Source organism: Salvia splendens, chromosome 13 (genome assembly GCF_004379255.2).
Source record: "Salvia splendens isolate huo1 chromosome 13, SspV2, whole genome shotgun sequence".
Taxonomy (NCBI): Eukaryota; Viridiplantae; Streptophyta; class Magnoliopsida; order Lamiales; family Lamiaceae; genus Salvia; species Salvia splendens.
In genome coordinates this window covers 7,244,157-7,260,547 of record NC_056044.1, presented here as the reverse complement: position 1 = coordinate 7,260,547, position 16,391 = coordinate 7,244,157, and the positions used below count along the sequence as shown (strand labels likewise).

Genomic DNA, 16,391 nt, shown 5'->3' with positions numbered 1-16,391 from the left:
AATGAAACGTTTCTAAAAATGGAAACAATACTCTCTCTACTTTTTCTTCTCTCTTACTTTACTCTATCTTCATTAACTCACAAAACAACACTACATAAAATCCTGTGCCGAAAAGCAAATGTTGCATATTTAATGGGACGGAGGGAGTATGTGTTTGTGTGTTTGTGCAATGTATGTTTTATGTGTGTTAGTATTTGTTTGTTGTTGTGTGTAACATGTGTGTTGTATATATGTGTTAGCATTTGTTTGTTGTTGTATGTAACATGTGTGTTAGTATTTGTTTGTTGTTGTGTGTAACATGTGTGTTAGTATTTATTTGAAAGATACTTCGTCCTACAACTATTTTAATATCTTAATAAACGAGTTGTGATCAATGTCGATATAATTTTAAAGACTGAACTAAAGACCAAATTATGGCCATTGGATCTAGTTTTTCGATGAGATATGTTGATGTGTAGGTCTTCATTACAAACTCATTTTACTTCATTCTAGTAGGTTTATTACTTCATTCTGGTACGTAATACCTTGAAACTACAGTATGTTTTGAAATTATTCAGCACATACTTCATTCGAATTCATTGAACTGGATTTTTACTTTATTCACTTTAAAACATACTTTATTCCAATAGGTTTATTACTTCATTCAAAAACGTTATTACTTCATTGGACAAAGTTTTAACTTCACTCCAGTAGGACTTCAAATGCTTCCGCACATACTTCATTCAAATAGTTTATTATATCATTTCATGTGTTTATTATATCATTCAATTAGAATATCCTACTGGAATGAAGTAATAACCTACTGAAATAAAGTAATATAATATTCAGGAATGAAGTTAAATCCTCCTAATATGTTACTCCCTCTGCCTCAACTAAGTTGAGATAAAACTTTTGCGTACGGAGATTAAGAAATTGTATTGAAAAGTAGGAGATGGGAATAAAATAAGAAAGATAAAGAGAGAGTAAAGTATATAGTGGAATAAAGTAAGAATGATTGGATGTTTTATTTTTTATTAAAAAGGAAAAATGACTCAACTTAATTGGGACATCTCACAAAGGAATATGACTCAACTTAGTTGGGACGGAGGAAGTATAACTTATTTGCCCTAAGCTGAAGTAAAATAGGCTTGTGATGAAGGCAAAAATAATTTATACATTTGTGCATCTCATCTATAAAAACCAGATCTAAAAATCCTAATTTGATCTAGTTATGCAATAAGGAGTTGATTTGCATGTAATAGGACTTCTTTGTGAACATTTCAAATCCATATCCTTAATTCAACGGTATCAAACGCTCTCTTAGTTGAAAGGTTCCAAATCAACCGTGCCTAAATCACAAGTTGGCTTAAAGAACAATTCAACTAAGTTGAAAAACTTGAGAAATAAGCCCACCACAAATTAATACAGCTGAACATGTCGCAAATGAATATATGCCTTAACAGAAAAAATGTACAGTAACAAAAAAGAACAATTCAAGAAACTCTATCAACAAGAACTAGTCTTGAAGCAGCATATACCATATTTTTCTAGAGTGCCACATACCACCACCCTCCAAAGCCAAGCGAAAGGAGCTTCTCAAATTTTCATTACAGCAGTGAATCTCATTTACATGTCGCCGGGAGGTCTTCATACTTTCAGCAGTTCCTGAAAGACAACAACAATAATGGAGTGGAAATGATCAAATTCATAACATAAAAGAATAAGTGGCTGCTACCAAATTTACTGCTGATGTGATGACCAAGAAGTTGATATGGACGAATTGATAACACAAAAGCTTACATTAGACCCGTCTATGGAGAGAATCTCAACCTTGTCTTACAAGGGGAGAATAGATGTTATTATAAGGACGCAATTTTGTTTACTAGATGTTTCACCCTGCAGGAAACGAGTGATTCCCCTGCCTCCCAGTGCAGAGTGGTAGGAGTATGTATTTCCATACTATCATACTTACAAGCAAGAAAAGACGATCCAAGGAGATATACCTTCTCTTTCTGTTTGAAGATTGATTCAATCTTCTTCATGTACTCATCCGTCATTTTCTGCAAATGGTGAACCGAAATTATCAACGAAGTTTTGCAGCCCTGAGATCTAACAAAATACGGGATAGAATAACAAAAAGTGAAAAATCGTGTACTTGTAATAACGCACAGAAATTGAGAAGAACGCTGCGTATATATATAATGAGCAATTTAATATTTCTAAGGTAAATAAAAGGCCAACAACAATGGACTTCATAGAATTATCAGAACACTTCTCTTTAGCACAATTTATTGATTACCCAGATATATTAAGTTTCTTTATCAACACGGCAATGCTCAATTTGGGTTGTAACAACGTGACAGATTGAAGACGATGACAGAGAAGTTTCTAGCAGTTTCAGACTCTTCTTAGTATACTTATTAGTAACATAAATTGGTACCTGCAAATCAGCAGATAGGTCCTTCACATTATCCTCTGAGAGCTTCTTCTCCTGTAAGATGTCACAAGATTACAGAATCATGACATGGGGAGGGAGGGAGTGCGATAGAGACATATGAATAGAATTTTTAGACCTTCTCAAGCTTCTCATAAGATTTGATGGCATCTCTTCTAATATTCCTTATGGCAACCTACAAACAAGAAGAACTTAATGTGATTGTGGACTACGATTGCACGGGAGAATTATTTTTAGAAAAGGGAATCCAAAGTTGTAAATGGAGCACCTTAGCATTAACCTATTTATTTATATTGCCAAAGCTTACCTTGCCTTCTTCAGCCTGCTTAGCCACAACCTTTGACAACTCCTGCATAAACATAACAAAAAGTATATCAAGAGAGGAAAGGATCCTAAATGAGTCGTATTGACAATTCTACGTTCACAAGAAGGTTTTTTATAAGACAATTCACATCCAATTCCAGAAAGGCAGAAACCATTTGGATAAAACAGACAATAAACCCTACAGAAACCCATTCACTCAGCTACAGTTACACTAACTTCCTCATTATTTGGTCAATAATGTCTTTATCATAGACAATTCACGACCAAAGGCGGAAATCATCTGGATAAAACAGACAATAAGCCCTACAGAAACCCATTCACTCAGCTACAATACCTTCCTCCTGTCTGAAGTGAGTTGTGGCATAGACAACCTAATAACGTCTCCATCATTATTTGGAGTCATCCCAAGGTCAGAATCAATAATTGCTTTCTCAATAGACTTCAAGCTGTAAACAACAAGACAAACTAAACATAATTTGATAAACCACAATATATAGCATGTGACAGCCAGTTGAAGCAAACAAGTATGGCAAAGATAATCTCCATACCTTGACATCAGATTATTTAATGTAACAGTTAATCTAAAGTTGAATTTGTTCCTAGTTTCCCAGCAATGACAAAAATGTTCAAAAACTCAACACAGACCATTATCTCATGGAGGTCCTACCTAACAAGGAGTCATTCTTTTTTTTTTTGCTAATTTACATATGTGTGCAAGATGGACAAAACATGGTGTATTCACTAAGCATTTCACCAAGTTTCTAAGCCAGTTCACCTTGAATGTCAATTCTAAACGACTGATTACAATTTTCTGTTTTAAAAATGTACTACTACATGATAAGGCGTATACCTGGATTTGTCGTAGGGCTGCACCAATATGGAACTTGCATCTGGAGTACTTATCTGAGCTATGCTCTTCAAAACAACTGGTGTTCCATAATACTCTACCTATAAAGACGGTGCAAAAATGGAAAAGGCAATGAAAAAACAATATGCAGTCATTTCTAAGACAAGGCAAACTCAGTAATAACACAATACATCTATATTAAGCATATGGCGCCAAGAATCCTTTGAGGATAGCTGAACCGTTTCAATCAAACATCATCACATGACACTTTCTCATCAAATCATTGATGAGTTCTGTTACATATACATGTGGGCTGCTTCTCATGACTCAACTGGTGCTCATTAAACAAATTCATTGATTCAGATCATGGCATTGAAAATATAATTGAAGATAGGCTACACATGACCAGTACATTCATGCCCAGTGCTGGATTTTATCATGAACTAAATTATCCATCAACGGGTAAATACATTAACTAGGACAAAACTAGCAGCTATATCTTCAAGTGAGTAAGAAATGTTCAACTGCATAGAAGATTGACAGAGAAAGCACAAAATATGAACCCTAAATATGAATTCCTGGATAGGGTAGCATATATAATGCTCTGAATCAATAAAAAACATATGGAATTCGGACGCTGTCATACCTCAATTTTGTCTAGTATAGCTGGATTTGCCCTCCCTGTCCTAATCGAATTGAAACTAGACCTAACGTTTTCAATAGTCTTCTCCATCCTTTCCCTCTGATCAATGAACAACGTAACTGCATTCTTAACTCGTTGCAGAACAGAAATGGTTTGATAAGAAAAGTCAAGAATTTCTTACAGCATCTTCTTCAATCATCGACTTCTCTGCTTCAATTTCCTCGAGAGTTGCACACCGCACTCCCATTCTAACATTAATGCAAATTCATCGAGTAAAATACTGACAAATCATTAGATATTTCACGAAGTCGGGTTACCTCTCCTTTACTACGTGCTTGATAAATAAAGGTTTCGCAGAAACCCCTGCCGCCGCCATCCGAAGCTTGGCATAATTCGCGGACGCACTCCATGAAGGCGCATTATTTAAACCTGCAGCAAATTCAACCTCAACGACGAGTTACCAAATAGGAACAAGTAAAAGGAGAAGTGTGACCTGGGAATGAGGTGCGAGTTTTAGGAGCAATGGAGGCGTAGAAGATAGGCGAGAAGGTCGTCGCCATGGGAGATGATACCACACAACTGTTTGATGAAATGCTTCACTCAAATTTTCCGAGTAGAGAACGTACAATTTCTTTTGTTTCGCACTAGAGCATCTTAAAGGGAGTGGTAAATTGAGAGATAAAGTTATATAACTATCATATTTGCTTTTTTTATAAATTATCATTCTCGAATGGGAGAAGTATTTGAGAAGGTATTATACATTTTTTCATTTTAAAGAGATATCTTTACCTGGTAAAATCTTATAACTACCATATTTGCCTTATTTTCATGAAAAATCCTTCTCCAAGGGGAAATGTATTTAAGAAGGTATTACACTTTATACTTTTTAATGCATTTTGTAATATTATTTTATTTTTAAAAAATAATTTACCTTTCTATATATTTTTTTCTTTTGGAATGTGTTACTTTTTAAAAGGGTATATTTTATTTTTTAGGAGATATATAGATGATATACTTTTTTTATTTACCCTTCCTTGTTGGAGATGCTCTGACACAATGGATAAGACCGAAAATGCACCAATTCATTTTCTTTTTCTTTTTACATCTTCCACTGATAATTTAGAAATCTCCATTTATCTATGCTGAGTTTTTAATTATTATTTTCATTTATAAATGAATAATATTATTGTTAGTACATGGATATATAAGAAGTATTTTACAAATTCAAAAGACATACTATTATATCTCACTTTATGTCATAATTTCAAAATATACTTAACATCATAGTCCCATGCTTTACTCGACGTAGCACATCATAGTCTCATGCTTTACTCGACGTAGCAATATACTCTTGGTATCGAACAATATGATAAAAGTTGAAAAGGATTTTCGTATGATTTTAAAGCAGTAAGAATGAGATGATCTAGAGATTCCAAACCCAACCCAAACAAAATGTGTTTTCATCTCCTTTTCATTTTCAAACCTCTTGTATATCTAGAGACTAGAATCACTGCAACAAAAAATATCAGATAAGGATATTTTTAACGCCATTAAGGACGCTAATGTGTACGTCTAATTATACCACCAACGCTTCAAAAGTATTCTTATTGTTAGTGTCCTAACTAAAATTAGGGAACGCAAATAGCAGCATCCTAAAAAGCAAAAAGTAAGATAATAATTGCTTTCACTTAAGGACGCTTTCTTTTGCGTTCTAAATTATGATTATTTTTAAAAAAATTCAAACGCTAATAATTGCGTTTCAATTTTTGTGTCTCTAAAAAATAATAGTGAATGATGATAAAATGTGAATGCATAACGACATACGTTAGAATTTTAATAAATTAAGTAGAGTTTAAACTATATTTACAACTCAAACAAAATGTTTAAAACACAATATCAATATATCATCAAATTTGTAATGTCATTTTGAACGGTAAATGCCAGAATTGGCCTACCTAATTTATGAACATATTTGCAAATAATCAATCCAAATGCATGTTAATTTATATTGTATAGTAGTGACTTAAAATGCTTGGGCAGTTGCAAAAATGCCTGTCACTATTAAATTTAGTTAGAGACAAATTCAAATGCATGATAATAGTCATGAATAAGAAGCATTGGAAAAGCAGTCAAATGCTGCCAAAAGAGGGTAGGTAGGTAGTATCACGTTTACATGGTAAAAATAACATGCACCAACACAAGCACTTCATGACTAATTTTGTGACTCTTTCACCTCACATCCCTTTCTATGATACTATAAAATTAGGTAACCCCATTCAACATTCTTGTATCAAATCATTGGCAAAATGGTGAAGTTTGCAATAATTTTCATGTTTTTTGTGATGTTATGTAATGGGTCTTCTGTCTACAGAGTTGGCGACTCGGCCGGTTGGGCCGTCATCGGCAACATAGACTACAACAAATGGGCTTCCTCCAAGTCCTTCCAGCCCGGTGACACCTTCCGTAATTTCTATTTCGTAATTCATTAATTTTTTAAAATACCAATTTTGCATATTTATGTATTTTTTTGTCATATAGTTTTCCAATACAACCCATCGTACCACAACGTGCTACAAGTGAGCCGGTCGGACTTCCACACATGCGATGCCACATCCCCGATCGCCACCTATGCAACCGGCAACGACTCCATCGTCATCCGTAGCCCGGGCCACTACTACTATATTTGCGGGTTCATGGGCCATTGCCAGGCAGGTCAAAAAGTTGACCTAAGGGTACCAAGAAATATAGGGCCGGATGAGAGCCCGATCCCTAGCCCGATTTTGCCCAGCAATGTATCATCCATTCCGGAGGCATCTGCTGACGGGCCAATGGCGCCCGGCCCATCTCACAGCAATGGACATTTTGTCGTGTTTCACCAGGCCCTTTTGTGTTTTGGTTTCGGGCTTTTGTTTATTTTTATTTGATTTGTGTGTGTTTATGTATTTTCGTTTTACTCCTTGAGGGATTTGGGTATTTCCCGTACTCGATGATGATTATGATTAATTAATTATTATTGTCATCATCGTGATGTTTTATGGTAAGTACTTATTAATTATTTCTGTTTTTGTTAGATGTGGTTTCTACCTTTATGCTACTTATCATGTGAACAAATGTATTAATGTTTTGAGGGAGGTGCGATTTGTGAAAATGAAATAAAATTCACTTTTAATATTGATAATGGAATTTTGGATCTTATCAACCATGAAAACCGATTTAAGAAAATAAATATTGCACACACTAATTAAAAATCATAACAATAGTTAATCCGCAAGCCTGGTCGAGCAGGATTAGTCGGATTCCGCCGGGTTCGGCACCTGTGGTTAAACCAAAAAAAAATCATAACAATAGTTTTAGTTTCATATATAATTATTATTTAAAAAATTACATTTATACTAAAATTTATAAATATTATAAATATGTTTGAGACTTTTTTATATAAATATGGTATATTTAATTGTAGCACCTAATTAGCTAAGTAAAGGGAGTGATCAATTGCTACAACTAATTTAAAACCATACGATATATAGAGATCTAATTGTCTGTAAATTGTCATGTGTAATTTCGTTTTATTATTATTTAAATTTAAAAAGATTAGAAAACTATCCAAATTAGGATTTTGGATTAAAATGTCAATATAGTGTATTAAACATATCAATACGATTCATTGAATATGTCAACACAATTTAGCATTGACATTTTATATGTATTATATTGATATATTAAGATAGTTATATTAGCATAAAACTGTTAGTTGAAAAATACTAAAATTTAGAAAAAAAAATTCAAATTTTGACATCGGAAACATATGCAAGCGAGATCTCGTTAGAATCCTTATAAAATTATCTTTAATTTGATGTATGTTATGTAAAAAAATAATTTAAATTGAAATAATTATACTCATTTAAAGTTTTGAGATATTTTTTGAAAGTTAGTTATAACTAACTTTTTGTTAATTGACATTAATAGTCCTAACAGCATCCACGGTGGGACGGATGTCCCAGCAGACATCCCGACGGACTTCCCAAAAACACCTCCTGCCACGTCATAAGGACATCCCGCTGCACAATGACGGACATCCCCAAGGACATCCCGACGGACATGCACAATAATAAAAATTAACAAATTCACCAAATTAAACAATTTACGGAATTAAATAATTTACGAAATTAAAATTTCGACATGAATACGGAGAAAATGCAACCACTTTATTTAAAACAAAAAACATACATAATTATTAAAAAAAAATACATAGTTAAAAAAATAACCTCAAGCTTCGACAAATGCGGCCCCCGTCTCACTCCTCGTCGTCCCCGCCGCCAGTCCCGTCGTGCCCGTGGCCGATCCCGGCGTCACTCACGGGCGGGGATGGCATTCCCAAATCGCGCCGCATACTATCGATGACATCCTTTAGCATCGACTTGTATAAGGGGTCAGTCGCTGCATACCACTTCTCCATGGTGTGTATCAGGGTCTCTGATAGGCTAGTTTTCGTCACTCGGAAACGATCACTTTTCGCACTTATTAGTTGAATATTTGCATGAAAAAAGATACTTTTTGGCAGGGTATGGATCATTAAGTTCGGAAGCTGCTTAATGAAGGCGTGAAAAGGAAAACATGCAAGAAAGAGGGCAAAATGTGAAGAAATGGAAGAAAGTGAATGAAGAAGGCAAAGAAGACTCAAACTGCCTAAGCTGTTGGATTGGCCAGTTTGAATCCGACTGGAAAATGCTTAAAGCCACTTCCACACACTTATCAAGGACAAATCCCACTTGCTACACACGCTCATATCTGCCCTTGGAGAGGAAAAAAGAAGGGGAAAATATCTTTTATTGGATATATGTATTAAAAGTACTTAACCTTCCAAGGACACCAACAACTTTATCACTCACTTTAGTTTAGTTTAGTTTAGTTTAGTTTTATTTATCTCTCTAGGAACTTTTCTCTCTTCCTTAAAAAGAGAGATTTCAAACTCAAGGCTGCCAAGATCATTGTTCACCATGGGTTGAAGTAGTAGTAATTTAGTTGTAGTGTTTATTTTCTCTAGTTGCTAGTTCTTAACTTTTGGAGTTCTTTTGCATCAATCTCACTCTTAGTTATTGTTGTTGGACTTGTTTTAAAAGATTATTTCAAGTTGTTATTTCTCTAAGTGTTTGTGTATTTAATGTGCTTTAAGTTTAGCTCTTGTTTGATTTCTAGTTTTAGCTTGTTGTTTAGTTCTAGTGTTGGTCATGTTCTTGTTTAGTTAAAACTTCTTTCAAGCTTTTAAAATCAGTTTCTCAAGCATTTTCTTAGTTAGTTTATGGTTAAAAAAACGTTGATAAGGAGTTAGAAAAGTCTCAAAAAAATCAGCCATGTGTTGTGTGTTTTCGGCACCTCGTCGGGTGTGATTTTCGTATGATTTGGCATGAGTTTGATGAGCTCGGTTCTTGAGTGTTCTTCCACCATGTTTAAGTGTTCTTAAGCTTTCTTTATCTTCCTCACTGAGTCTTTAAGTTTCAGCTTTTAATTTAGTGTTTTCAATGCATGATTAGCTAGTTTACTTGTTGGTTTTGTGTTTCTCTTGCTTAGTTAGTTGTGTGGAAGCCAATTAGTCATTCCTCTCACTTAATTTTCGTGCCTTATGGTGTGGATTTAGGGGAGATATCAGCTTTTAGAAGTTAAGTGAATGGACCATTAGTTGTAGGTTTTTATCCAATGATTTTACACCTTGGGTAATAGAAGTTGGGAGACGACAAGTACATGCTTTCATTTCACTTTGGCAGCCCATTTAGCTTAGTTAGTTTCTGCACTCAACCTTCATTTACATGTGATTTAGTTTAGCTTTTAGGAGTTAATTAGTTTAGCCACTTTTAAGGGTCACAATCCTAGTTTCTAGACTTTGTTTAGTAGTTAACACTTAGTTTATTTCCTTAGCATTTTAACTTAGTTTATTTTGCTTTCTAAACTTAGGAATGTTCATGCAAGTTGCTGCTCTATTTTCATTTCTGAAATTTTCTTATTTTCACCAAGTGTTAATTTCTCTCGATGTTGCTTTTATTTCTGTCAACTTGCCCAGTCTGCGTTCCAGTTTAAATGCTTTCTTCTAATTGCATTTTATTTGCACTTTTAGTTCCCACCTTAGCTTAAGTGTTGTTTATATTTCGTAGTTTTGTTCCCACCCCCAATTTAGAGCTTGGCGGCATCGCCAAAACAAAATCCTAAGTGTGGAAATACATAACGGATGCTATCGTTCCTCGTGGGTTCGACACCCTAACTTACCATATGCTAATTAATAGTATTTTGGAAAGTGTGAACTTATAAATATTGTTGAATAGGAAGGGACACGTACCTACGACACGCGTGCGAAATCCCGTCCTTTCAGTCTCATGCTACTGTATGCGGGCGAGTGAGGGGAGCTCGGGATCGATCTGGGAAGGAGCTGCCGATTGGACCTCGGGGGACCCGCTGGCGCTTCCCCTAGCCATCCGCATCGCGGTCTTTTGCCCAACCGGGTGACGGCGGCGGGAAGACGATTGAGGGGTCGGGAACTCTGCCTCGGTGTCAGGGAGTTCGTGGGAACCGGCACTGCTGCTGTACTCCCCGGAGGCGTTGATCTTCGTCCGCTTCGGCCAGCCAGCTTCAACATCCGAACTAAACTTGGCGGAAGTCTGCACCACAAGATAGACCTCCCAATATTTGAATTTCCCGAAACCCAATTCACTGTCGGCGGACATGCCGCTGGTTGTGGTGTGGAGGTTGTTTTGGTAGATGCCGGCAAATCGGCTGAGCTGCCTCCTCAGCCGGTCCTACTGTTTCCGGCATTGCCCTCCATCGTGAGGCTTCCCACCTGGCGGTTTGAGTTGGAGGTAGCTTTGGCTAATGCGCTACCACATTCTGTCGACTACACTGATCCAGGCATTCGCCAGCGCGACGCACTCCCCTATGCTCCAGATGGTCCTCTTTCTCCCGTCGTCTTCATCCTCTCCTCCTCGACCCCCGCCCCACCCTCGTTCCCCGCACGCGAGGACGAGGTAGTGCCCTTGCCCTTCCTTTTCCCTTGCTTCCGCGTCCTCCCTGCCGCCGGTGGCATCTCAGTGGGAGACTCCCTGACCGGAGATACCCCAACTCCTCAAAAGAGAAAGTCTCAATGCCGGTGAACTGAGTCTCTAGAGGAGTACTCTGGGGGAATGACTAGATAATAAATTCATGTAGGGGCGATAGACATTGTCCACAGGTGATTGGAGACCCCCTGCCTGCTCCCCCCGCAGCGGCAGGCATGCCCTGCATTATCCCGGGCATCATCATCCTGGGCATTTGGGGCATCATCTCCGCCATTGCGACACTCATCCCGGGCATTTGGGGCATCATCCCATACCAAGGGGGGTACATATTGTAGTACCCGGGCATCATCCCCGCCATTTGGGGTTGGGGCATCATCGGCGCTATTCCGGGCATCATCCCAGACATCGGTGCACTTCCGCCGGCATTTTCCCTAACTCTAACGGGAAAAGTCGGCGTTTGTGACTCGCTCGTGGCGGGGGAATCACTATCATGGTGCTCCATTTATCTTCAAAAGAAATGAAAGTAGAGAGAGAGAAACTCGTTAAAACAAGTGGTACGAATGAAATGAAATTCAATGAGCCGTATATATAGAGTTTTTTTAAAATTAAAAATCGGGACTTCCGTCGTGGCACCGCAATGGCGGACGTCCTCGGAATGCCGCGGAACTCCGGTGTCCGCAACGCACGTCCGCGTCCGCCTCTCTGCTGCCTAATGGCGGACTTCCGGCACGCCGGTCGGACGTCCGTCGTGACGGCCGCCGTTGCGGATGCTCTAAGAGCATTCACAATGGAAGAACCATCCCGTAGGGCCCTCCCATTCCACATCAGCATTTGACCTAAGGGTCTATCTCCCTGCAACGGAAGGGTCGTCCCATTCCATTCCATTTCCACGTCATCACTATTTTGTTTTAATTTTTTTGCACTACTATATTTTATATGTTATCAAATTAAATAAATTTAAATAAAAATAATAATATAATACGTGAAATAAATTTTAATTGATCCAAAATATGTGACAACTTATTAATTAATTAATTAGATGAAAACCTAAATTAAATTAATCCAAAAATTAGGAATACTAAAAAATTAATATTATTTATTTAATAAATTTATTTCCCACTAATAAGCCCAATAGAATTAATAAAAGAAGTTTAAATACTAAAAATTAGGGTATTTTTCCTTCTTCGCTCACTGTCACCTCTTCTTCCTCCAAGTATTTCTTCTTCCTCTATCTCTCTTTCTTCTTCAGAAAAATTTAAAAAAAAAGAAAAAAAAAAGAAGAACTGCCGACGATTGGCCTATCCCCCGCAATGGGTGGCTGGTCGGTATCCATCGGCCAAGGCCGATATATCGGCCATATGGAGGGAGGCGTTGATCAACCCTTTCCTTGCAATGGTTGGCCGATGGAGCTGATCGGGAAGGCCTCTCCATCGGCCAATCATTGCTAATGCTCTAATTGACATTTTTTAAAAATCATATTGATATCCGTGACTAAATGATCTTGTGCATTGATTTAATGATCCAATACATATCATTTAGTTGTAGTTTGCAATTTAAGAATTAGTTAACAATAATATTCATATATAACTTTCATGTTTATTAAAAATAGGAGTGTACATCTCTAAATAAATCAAAATTTAACAAAAACATGTTTTTGAAAAGTTACAACTTTATTGAACAATTATTAGAAAATTTCAATAAAAATCTAATATGAATCTTAAGGATTCAAGACACATATGTTTGCCTTGAACTTAGCTCTTGTAAATATTTTAATAACCCAACAATCCAAATAAGAAATGGAACAATAAAAAAGGCGGAAAATGAGGAAGATGAAGGTGTTATGATTTAGATAAATGCCTGGAACTTATGGAACTTCTACAAAACAATGAAGACAACTCAATGCAACTTTCATCAAAACAGAAATTTAATGGCTCCACAAAACTAGCAACATAAGAACTAGAATTGCATACCTTAACATTTCATCTAAGCCCGACAATATATTGAAATGCAACCACAGTGGATTTTGGATAAACGTTCAAAGATGAAGAGGTGCTCAAATTTGAGTCTTTGTTATTACAATATCATTCAAAAGCTGTCATGGAAAAACCCTAACATGTCTATTTATACTAGGAGTGAAAAATGAGTAAAATAAAACAATTCTTAGTCAAAAAAGTCTTCCGGACAAAAAGCCAGACCAGGTGTTTGCCACGGCTCGTTTCGCCCGCTCGCGCGAAGTTTCTGGACAAAAATTGATCTCTCGGCAAAAACGCTCGACTAAGCGTTTTCTGGTTGGCAAAACGACTGTCCGCGCATTTCTTTCTACATTGCGTGACTTTCTTAAAACGACCATAACTTCCTCATTCGGACTTCGATTGAGGCGTGCAAGGTACTCACGCAAAACTCTTTCGACGATGAAGACAATGGTGGTCTCAAGAGAGCTTTTAAACTTTATCTTATAGATAAATTTTAGTTTGAATCAGACCTCCAAACCCGACTTGGCTCATTGTCACGTCTCCATCTTCTTCTCGGACCCCAATCAATCCATGGCCCTCGATGTCATTGCACCTAATTAGCTAGTAATATCCATACATAACTTTCATTTTTATATGAATATTATAAATATGTTTGAGACTTTTTTATATAAATGTGGTGTATTTAATTGTAGCACCTAATTAGCTAGTAATATTCATATATAACTTTCATTTTTATTAAAAATAGGAGTGTGCATCTCCAAATAAATCAAAATTTAACAAAAACATGTTTTTGAAAATGACAACTTTATTGAACAATTATTAGAAAAATTCAATGTAAATCCCAATAATATAATAAATTCTTCATAAATATATTAGTCCCTTTGTCGGTCATCTATAGTCCCATTTTGACTCGGCATAGATTTTAAGAAATTATTTGACTTTGCGAAGAAAAATGGAGAAATGAGTTAGTGGAATGTGGTCCTCATTTTTATATGTTTGATTTTATAATAGGATGGGGGGTGCGTTAGGGTGACACCACTCTTAAAGTGACAACGTGACAACAAGTAACGTACAATCTGCTATACATATGCAAGCAATATGTGATACATAGTCAAGCAATTCGGTATATAGTTCCAAGCAATATGAGATACGAAATCAAAGCACTATGGTGACTCCATAGTTGAAATGACAATCTAGTCAAGCAATCTGCGATATATAGGCAAACATTATGCAATACATAAGCAAGCAATACGGCATATGGTTTCAAACAATCTGCGATATGAAATCAAAGATAATCAAACAATCTACAATACATATGCAAGCAAGTCTGCCACGTGGCAGGCTAAGGTTTCTGCTCCTAAATCTAACGGTTGTTCTTGGTGGTATAGTGTCATCTTAAATGGTGTTGTCTTTTTAACACAAACCAATGGAATGGTGTCCATTTACTTAGAATGGAAGGGTAAATGGGACTTTAAATTGCAGACATCCCAAAATAGCAAAATGAGACATTATTTCACGGACAAATGAAGTATGTAATAGTGCTCCCTGCGTTGCGTTCCCTCGTTGAGACGGAACTTTTCAGCACAAAGTTTAAGAAATGGATGTTTAGTGTGTTAAGTAGATAAATAAAAGAATAAAAGAGGATAAAAGTAAAGAAAAAAAGTAGAAAGTGAATAAAATAGATAGAATAAGTAAAAGAGAGTAAAGTACGAGTGAGAAAAAAAGATAGAATTGACTCAACTTTCAAGGAACTTCCCAAATTAAAAAAAATAAGTATTACATTATTGCCCTTAATAAATTATGTCAAAACGATAAAACAGACAAAGCTAAATCTTTAAGAAATTGAAATTATAACATCATCTTTAGTTATTTAAATCTAAATAGAAGGTCACCAGCTGATTGCAACTTGTGACCAAATTCCACATTTTCTGGTGAGATGGAAGCATCAGTAAACAACAATCATTATCTAACAAGCCCATTTAACAATATGTTAGTTCTAACACTAGGTTAGGCCAACATAATTTATTTTCTCAATCTATGATCATCAGGGCACAAAAAAACTCAAGAATTTGAACATACAGTAAAAAAAGTACTCCCAATAAACACCAAATCACAACGGTTCTCGATTAACCGATAACCGACATTCCGAGAATGTCGGTTATCGGTTCGGTTTCGGTTCCAAATGCTAGCGACGATCGGTTCCTCGGTTAACCGAGAACCGATTAGAACCGCCCAAAACTAATCACGCAGCCCTTCCTTTCCTTTCCTATTCTACTCTCACGGAGCAGCACAGCCTCCTCCACACCACGTAGCCGGCAGTCAATGTTATCAATCTCGTATGGCGGCTTATGGCGGTTTGCCTAAAAACCGCCTCAGGGATATGGCGTATTAGTATGGCGGATATGGCGGTCAAAAATTAAATAAATAAAATAATACTTATATATAATTCAAAAATTAAAAAATATTAAAAATATAACATCTAAAACACTTTAAACAATTAATAAAGCATACTATACCACTCTAACCACCATGTTTCTTGCATAATGCCCTATTCCTAAATGCAGTACACGCGCAATGTTGTCAAATTGTCGGATATGGCAGTGCTATGGCAGCGACATGGTGCTATGGCGTTTCCACCACCGAATGCCATGACATAGCGCCATGGCGCCGCCATATCCGCTATTTGATAACATAGCCGGCATCCCTATTTTCCGGCGCTGTTTCCCTACCCACCGGCCGCTACTGCGACGCTCCGCCACGGACCCGCGCCTCCGCCTTCTCTTCACTCTGGATTTTGGCGTTTTTAGTATAATCACCAGTTCACCACCATTTTCAGAATAAATATTTTTTTACAAACATACAAAACATTAAGAGCAATTGGCGCAAGTGGTTGGCTAGCCGTATTGGCAAGGGATCGAATCCCAGCAACAATGTTTTATTTTTATTTTTAATTCGGTTACATCAGTTAACCGGAACCGAACCTACCCGAATTCGGTTAGGAACCGAACCGAATCCATTTCGGTTCCGGTTCCGGTTCTTCATTTTCGGTCAATTGAGGACTCGGTTAACCGATCGGTCGGTTCAGTTAGAACCGAACCGACCGAATTCTCTGCCCTACTTCAATTCAAGC

The 16,391-nt window shown here is 36.8% G+C and overlaps 2 protein-coding genes across 2 annotated transcripts; one reads left to right on the top strand and one right to left on the bottom strand.

The window, feature by feature from the left end:
- Positions 1-1,398: 1,398 nt before the first annotated feature.
- Positions 1,399-4,901, bottom strand: LOC121762769 (ribosome-recycling factor, chloroplastic-like). The gene is made up of 11 exons (XM_042158758.1): positions 4,742-4,901; positions 4,566-4,677; positions 4,430-4,496; positions 4,252-4,347; positions 3,609-3,706; positions 3,093-3,204; positions 2,742-2,783; positions 2,553-2,609; positions 2,420-2,470; positions 1,983-2,039; positions 1,399-1,644 (listed from the first exon to the last, which is right to left on the bottom strand). Exons 1-11 carry the CDS (start codon positions 4,806-4,808, stop codon positions 1,627-1,629), a joined length of 777 nt encoding a protein of 258 aa, XP_042014692.1. The 5' UTR covers positions 4,809-4,901; the 3' UTR covers positions 1,399-1,626.
- A 1,653-nt stretch (positions 4,902-6,554) lies between these two features.
- Positions 6,555-7,318, top strand: LOC121761464 (mavicyanin-like). Its single transcript, XM_042157109.1, has 2 exons — positions 6,555-6,711; positions 6,787-7,318. The coding sequence occupies exons 1-2, from the start codon at positions 6,555-6,557 to the stop codon at positions 7,170-7,172; spliced, it is 543 nt and encodes a 180-aa protein (XP_042013043.1). The 3' UTR covers positions 7,173-7,318.
- Positions 7,319-16,391: the final 9,073 nt, after the last annotated feature.

What these genes read in the sequence shown, in the direction of transcription:
- LOC121762769 (XM_042158758.1), bottom strand. Translation starts at nt 4,808, where the DNA reads ATGGCGACGACCTTCTCGCCTATCTTCTACGCCTCCATTGCTCCTAAA. An exon ending in AAGCACGTAGTAAAGGAGAG is followed by an intron (nt 4,497 to 4,565) that starts GTAACCCGACTT and finishes CATTAATGTTAG; the next exon opens with AATGGGAGTGCGGTGTGCAA. An exon ending in CGATGATTGAAGAAGATGCT is followed by an intron (nt 4,348 to 4,429) that starts GTAAGAAATTCT and finishes TTCATTGATCAG; the next exon opens with AGGGAAAGGATGGAGAAGAC.
- LOC121761464 (XM_042157109.1), top strand. Translation starts at nt 6,555, where the DNA reads ATGGTGAAGTTTGCAATAATTTTCATGTTTTTTGTGATGTTATGTAAT. An exon ending in CCAGCCCGGTGACACCTTCC is followed by an intron (nt 6,712 to 6,786) that starts GTAATTTCTATT and finishes TTTGTCATATAG; the next exon opens with TTTTCCAATACAACCCATCG.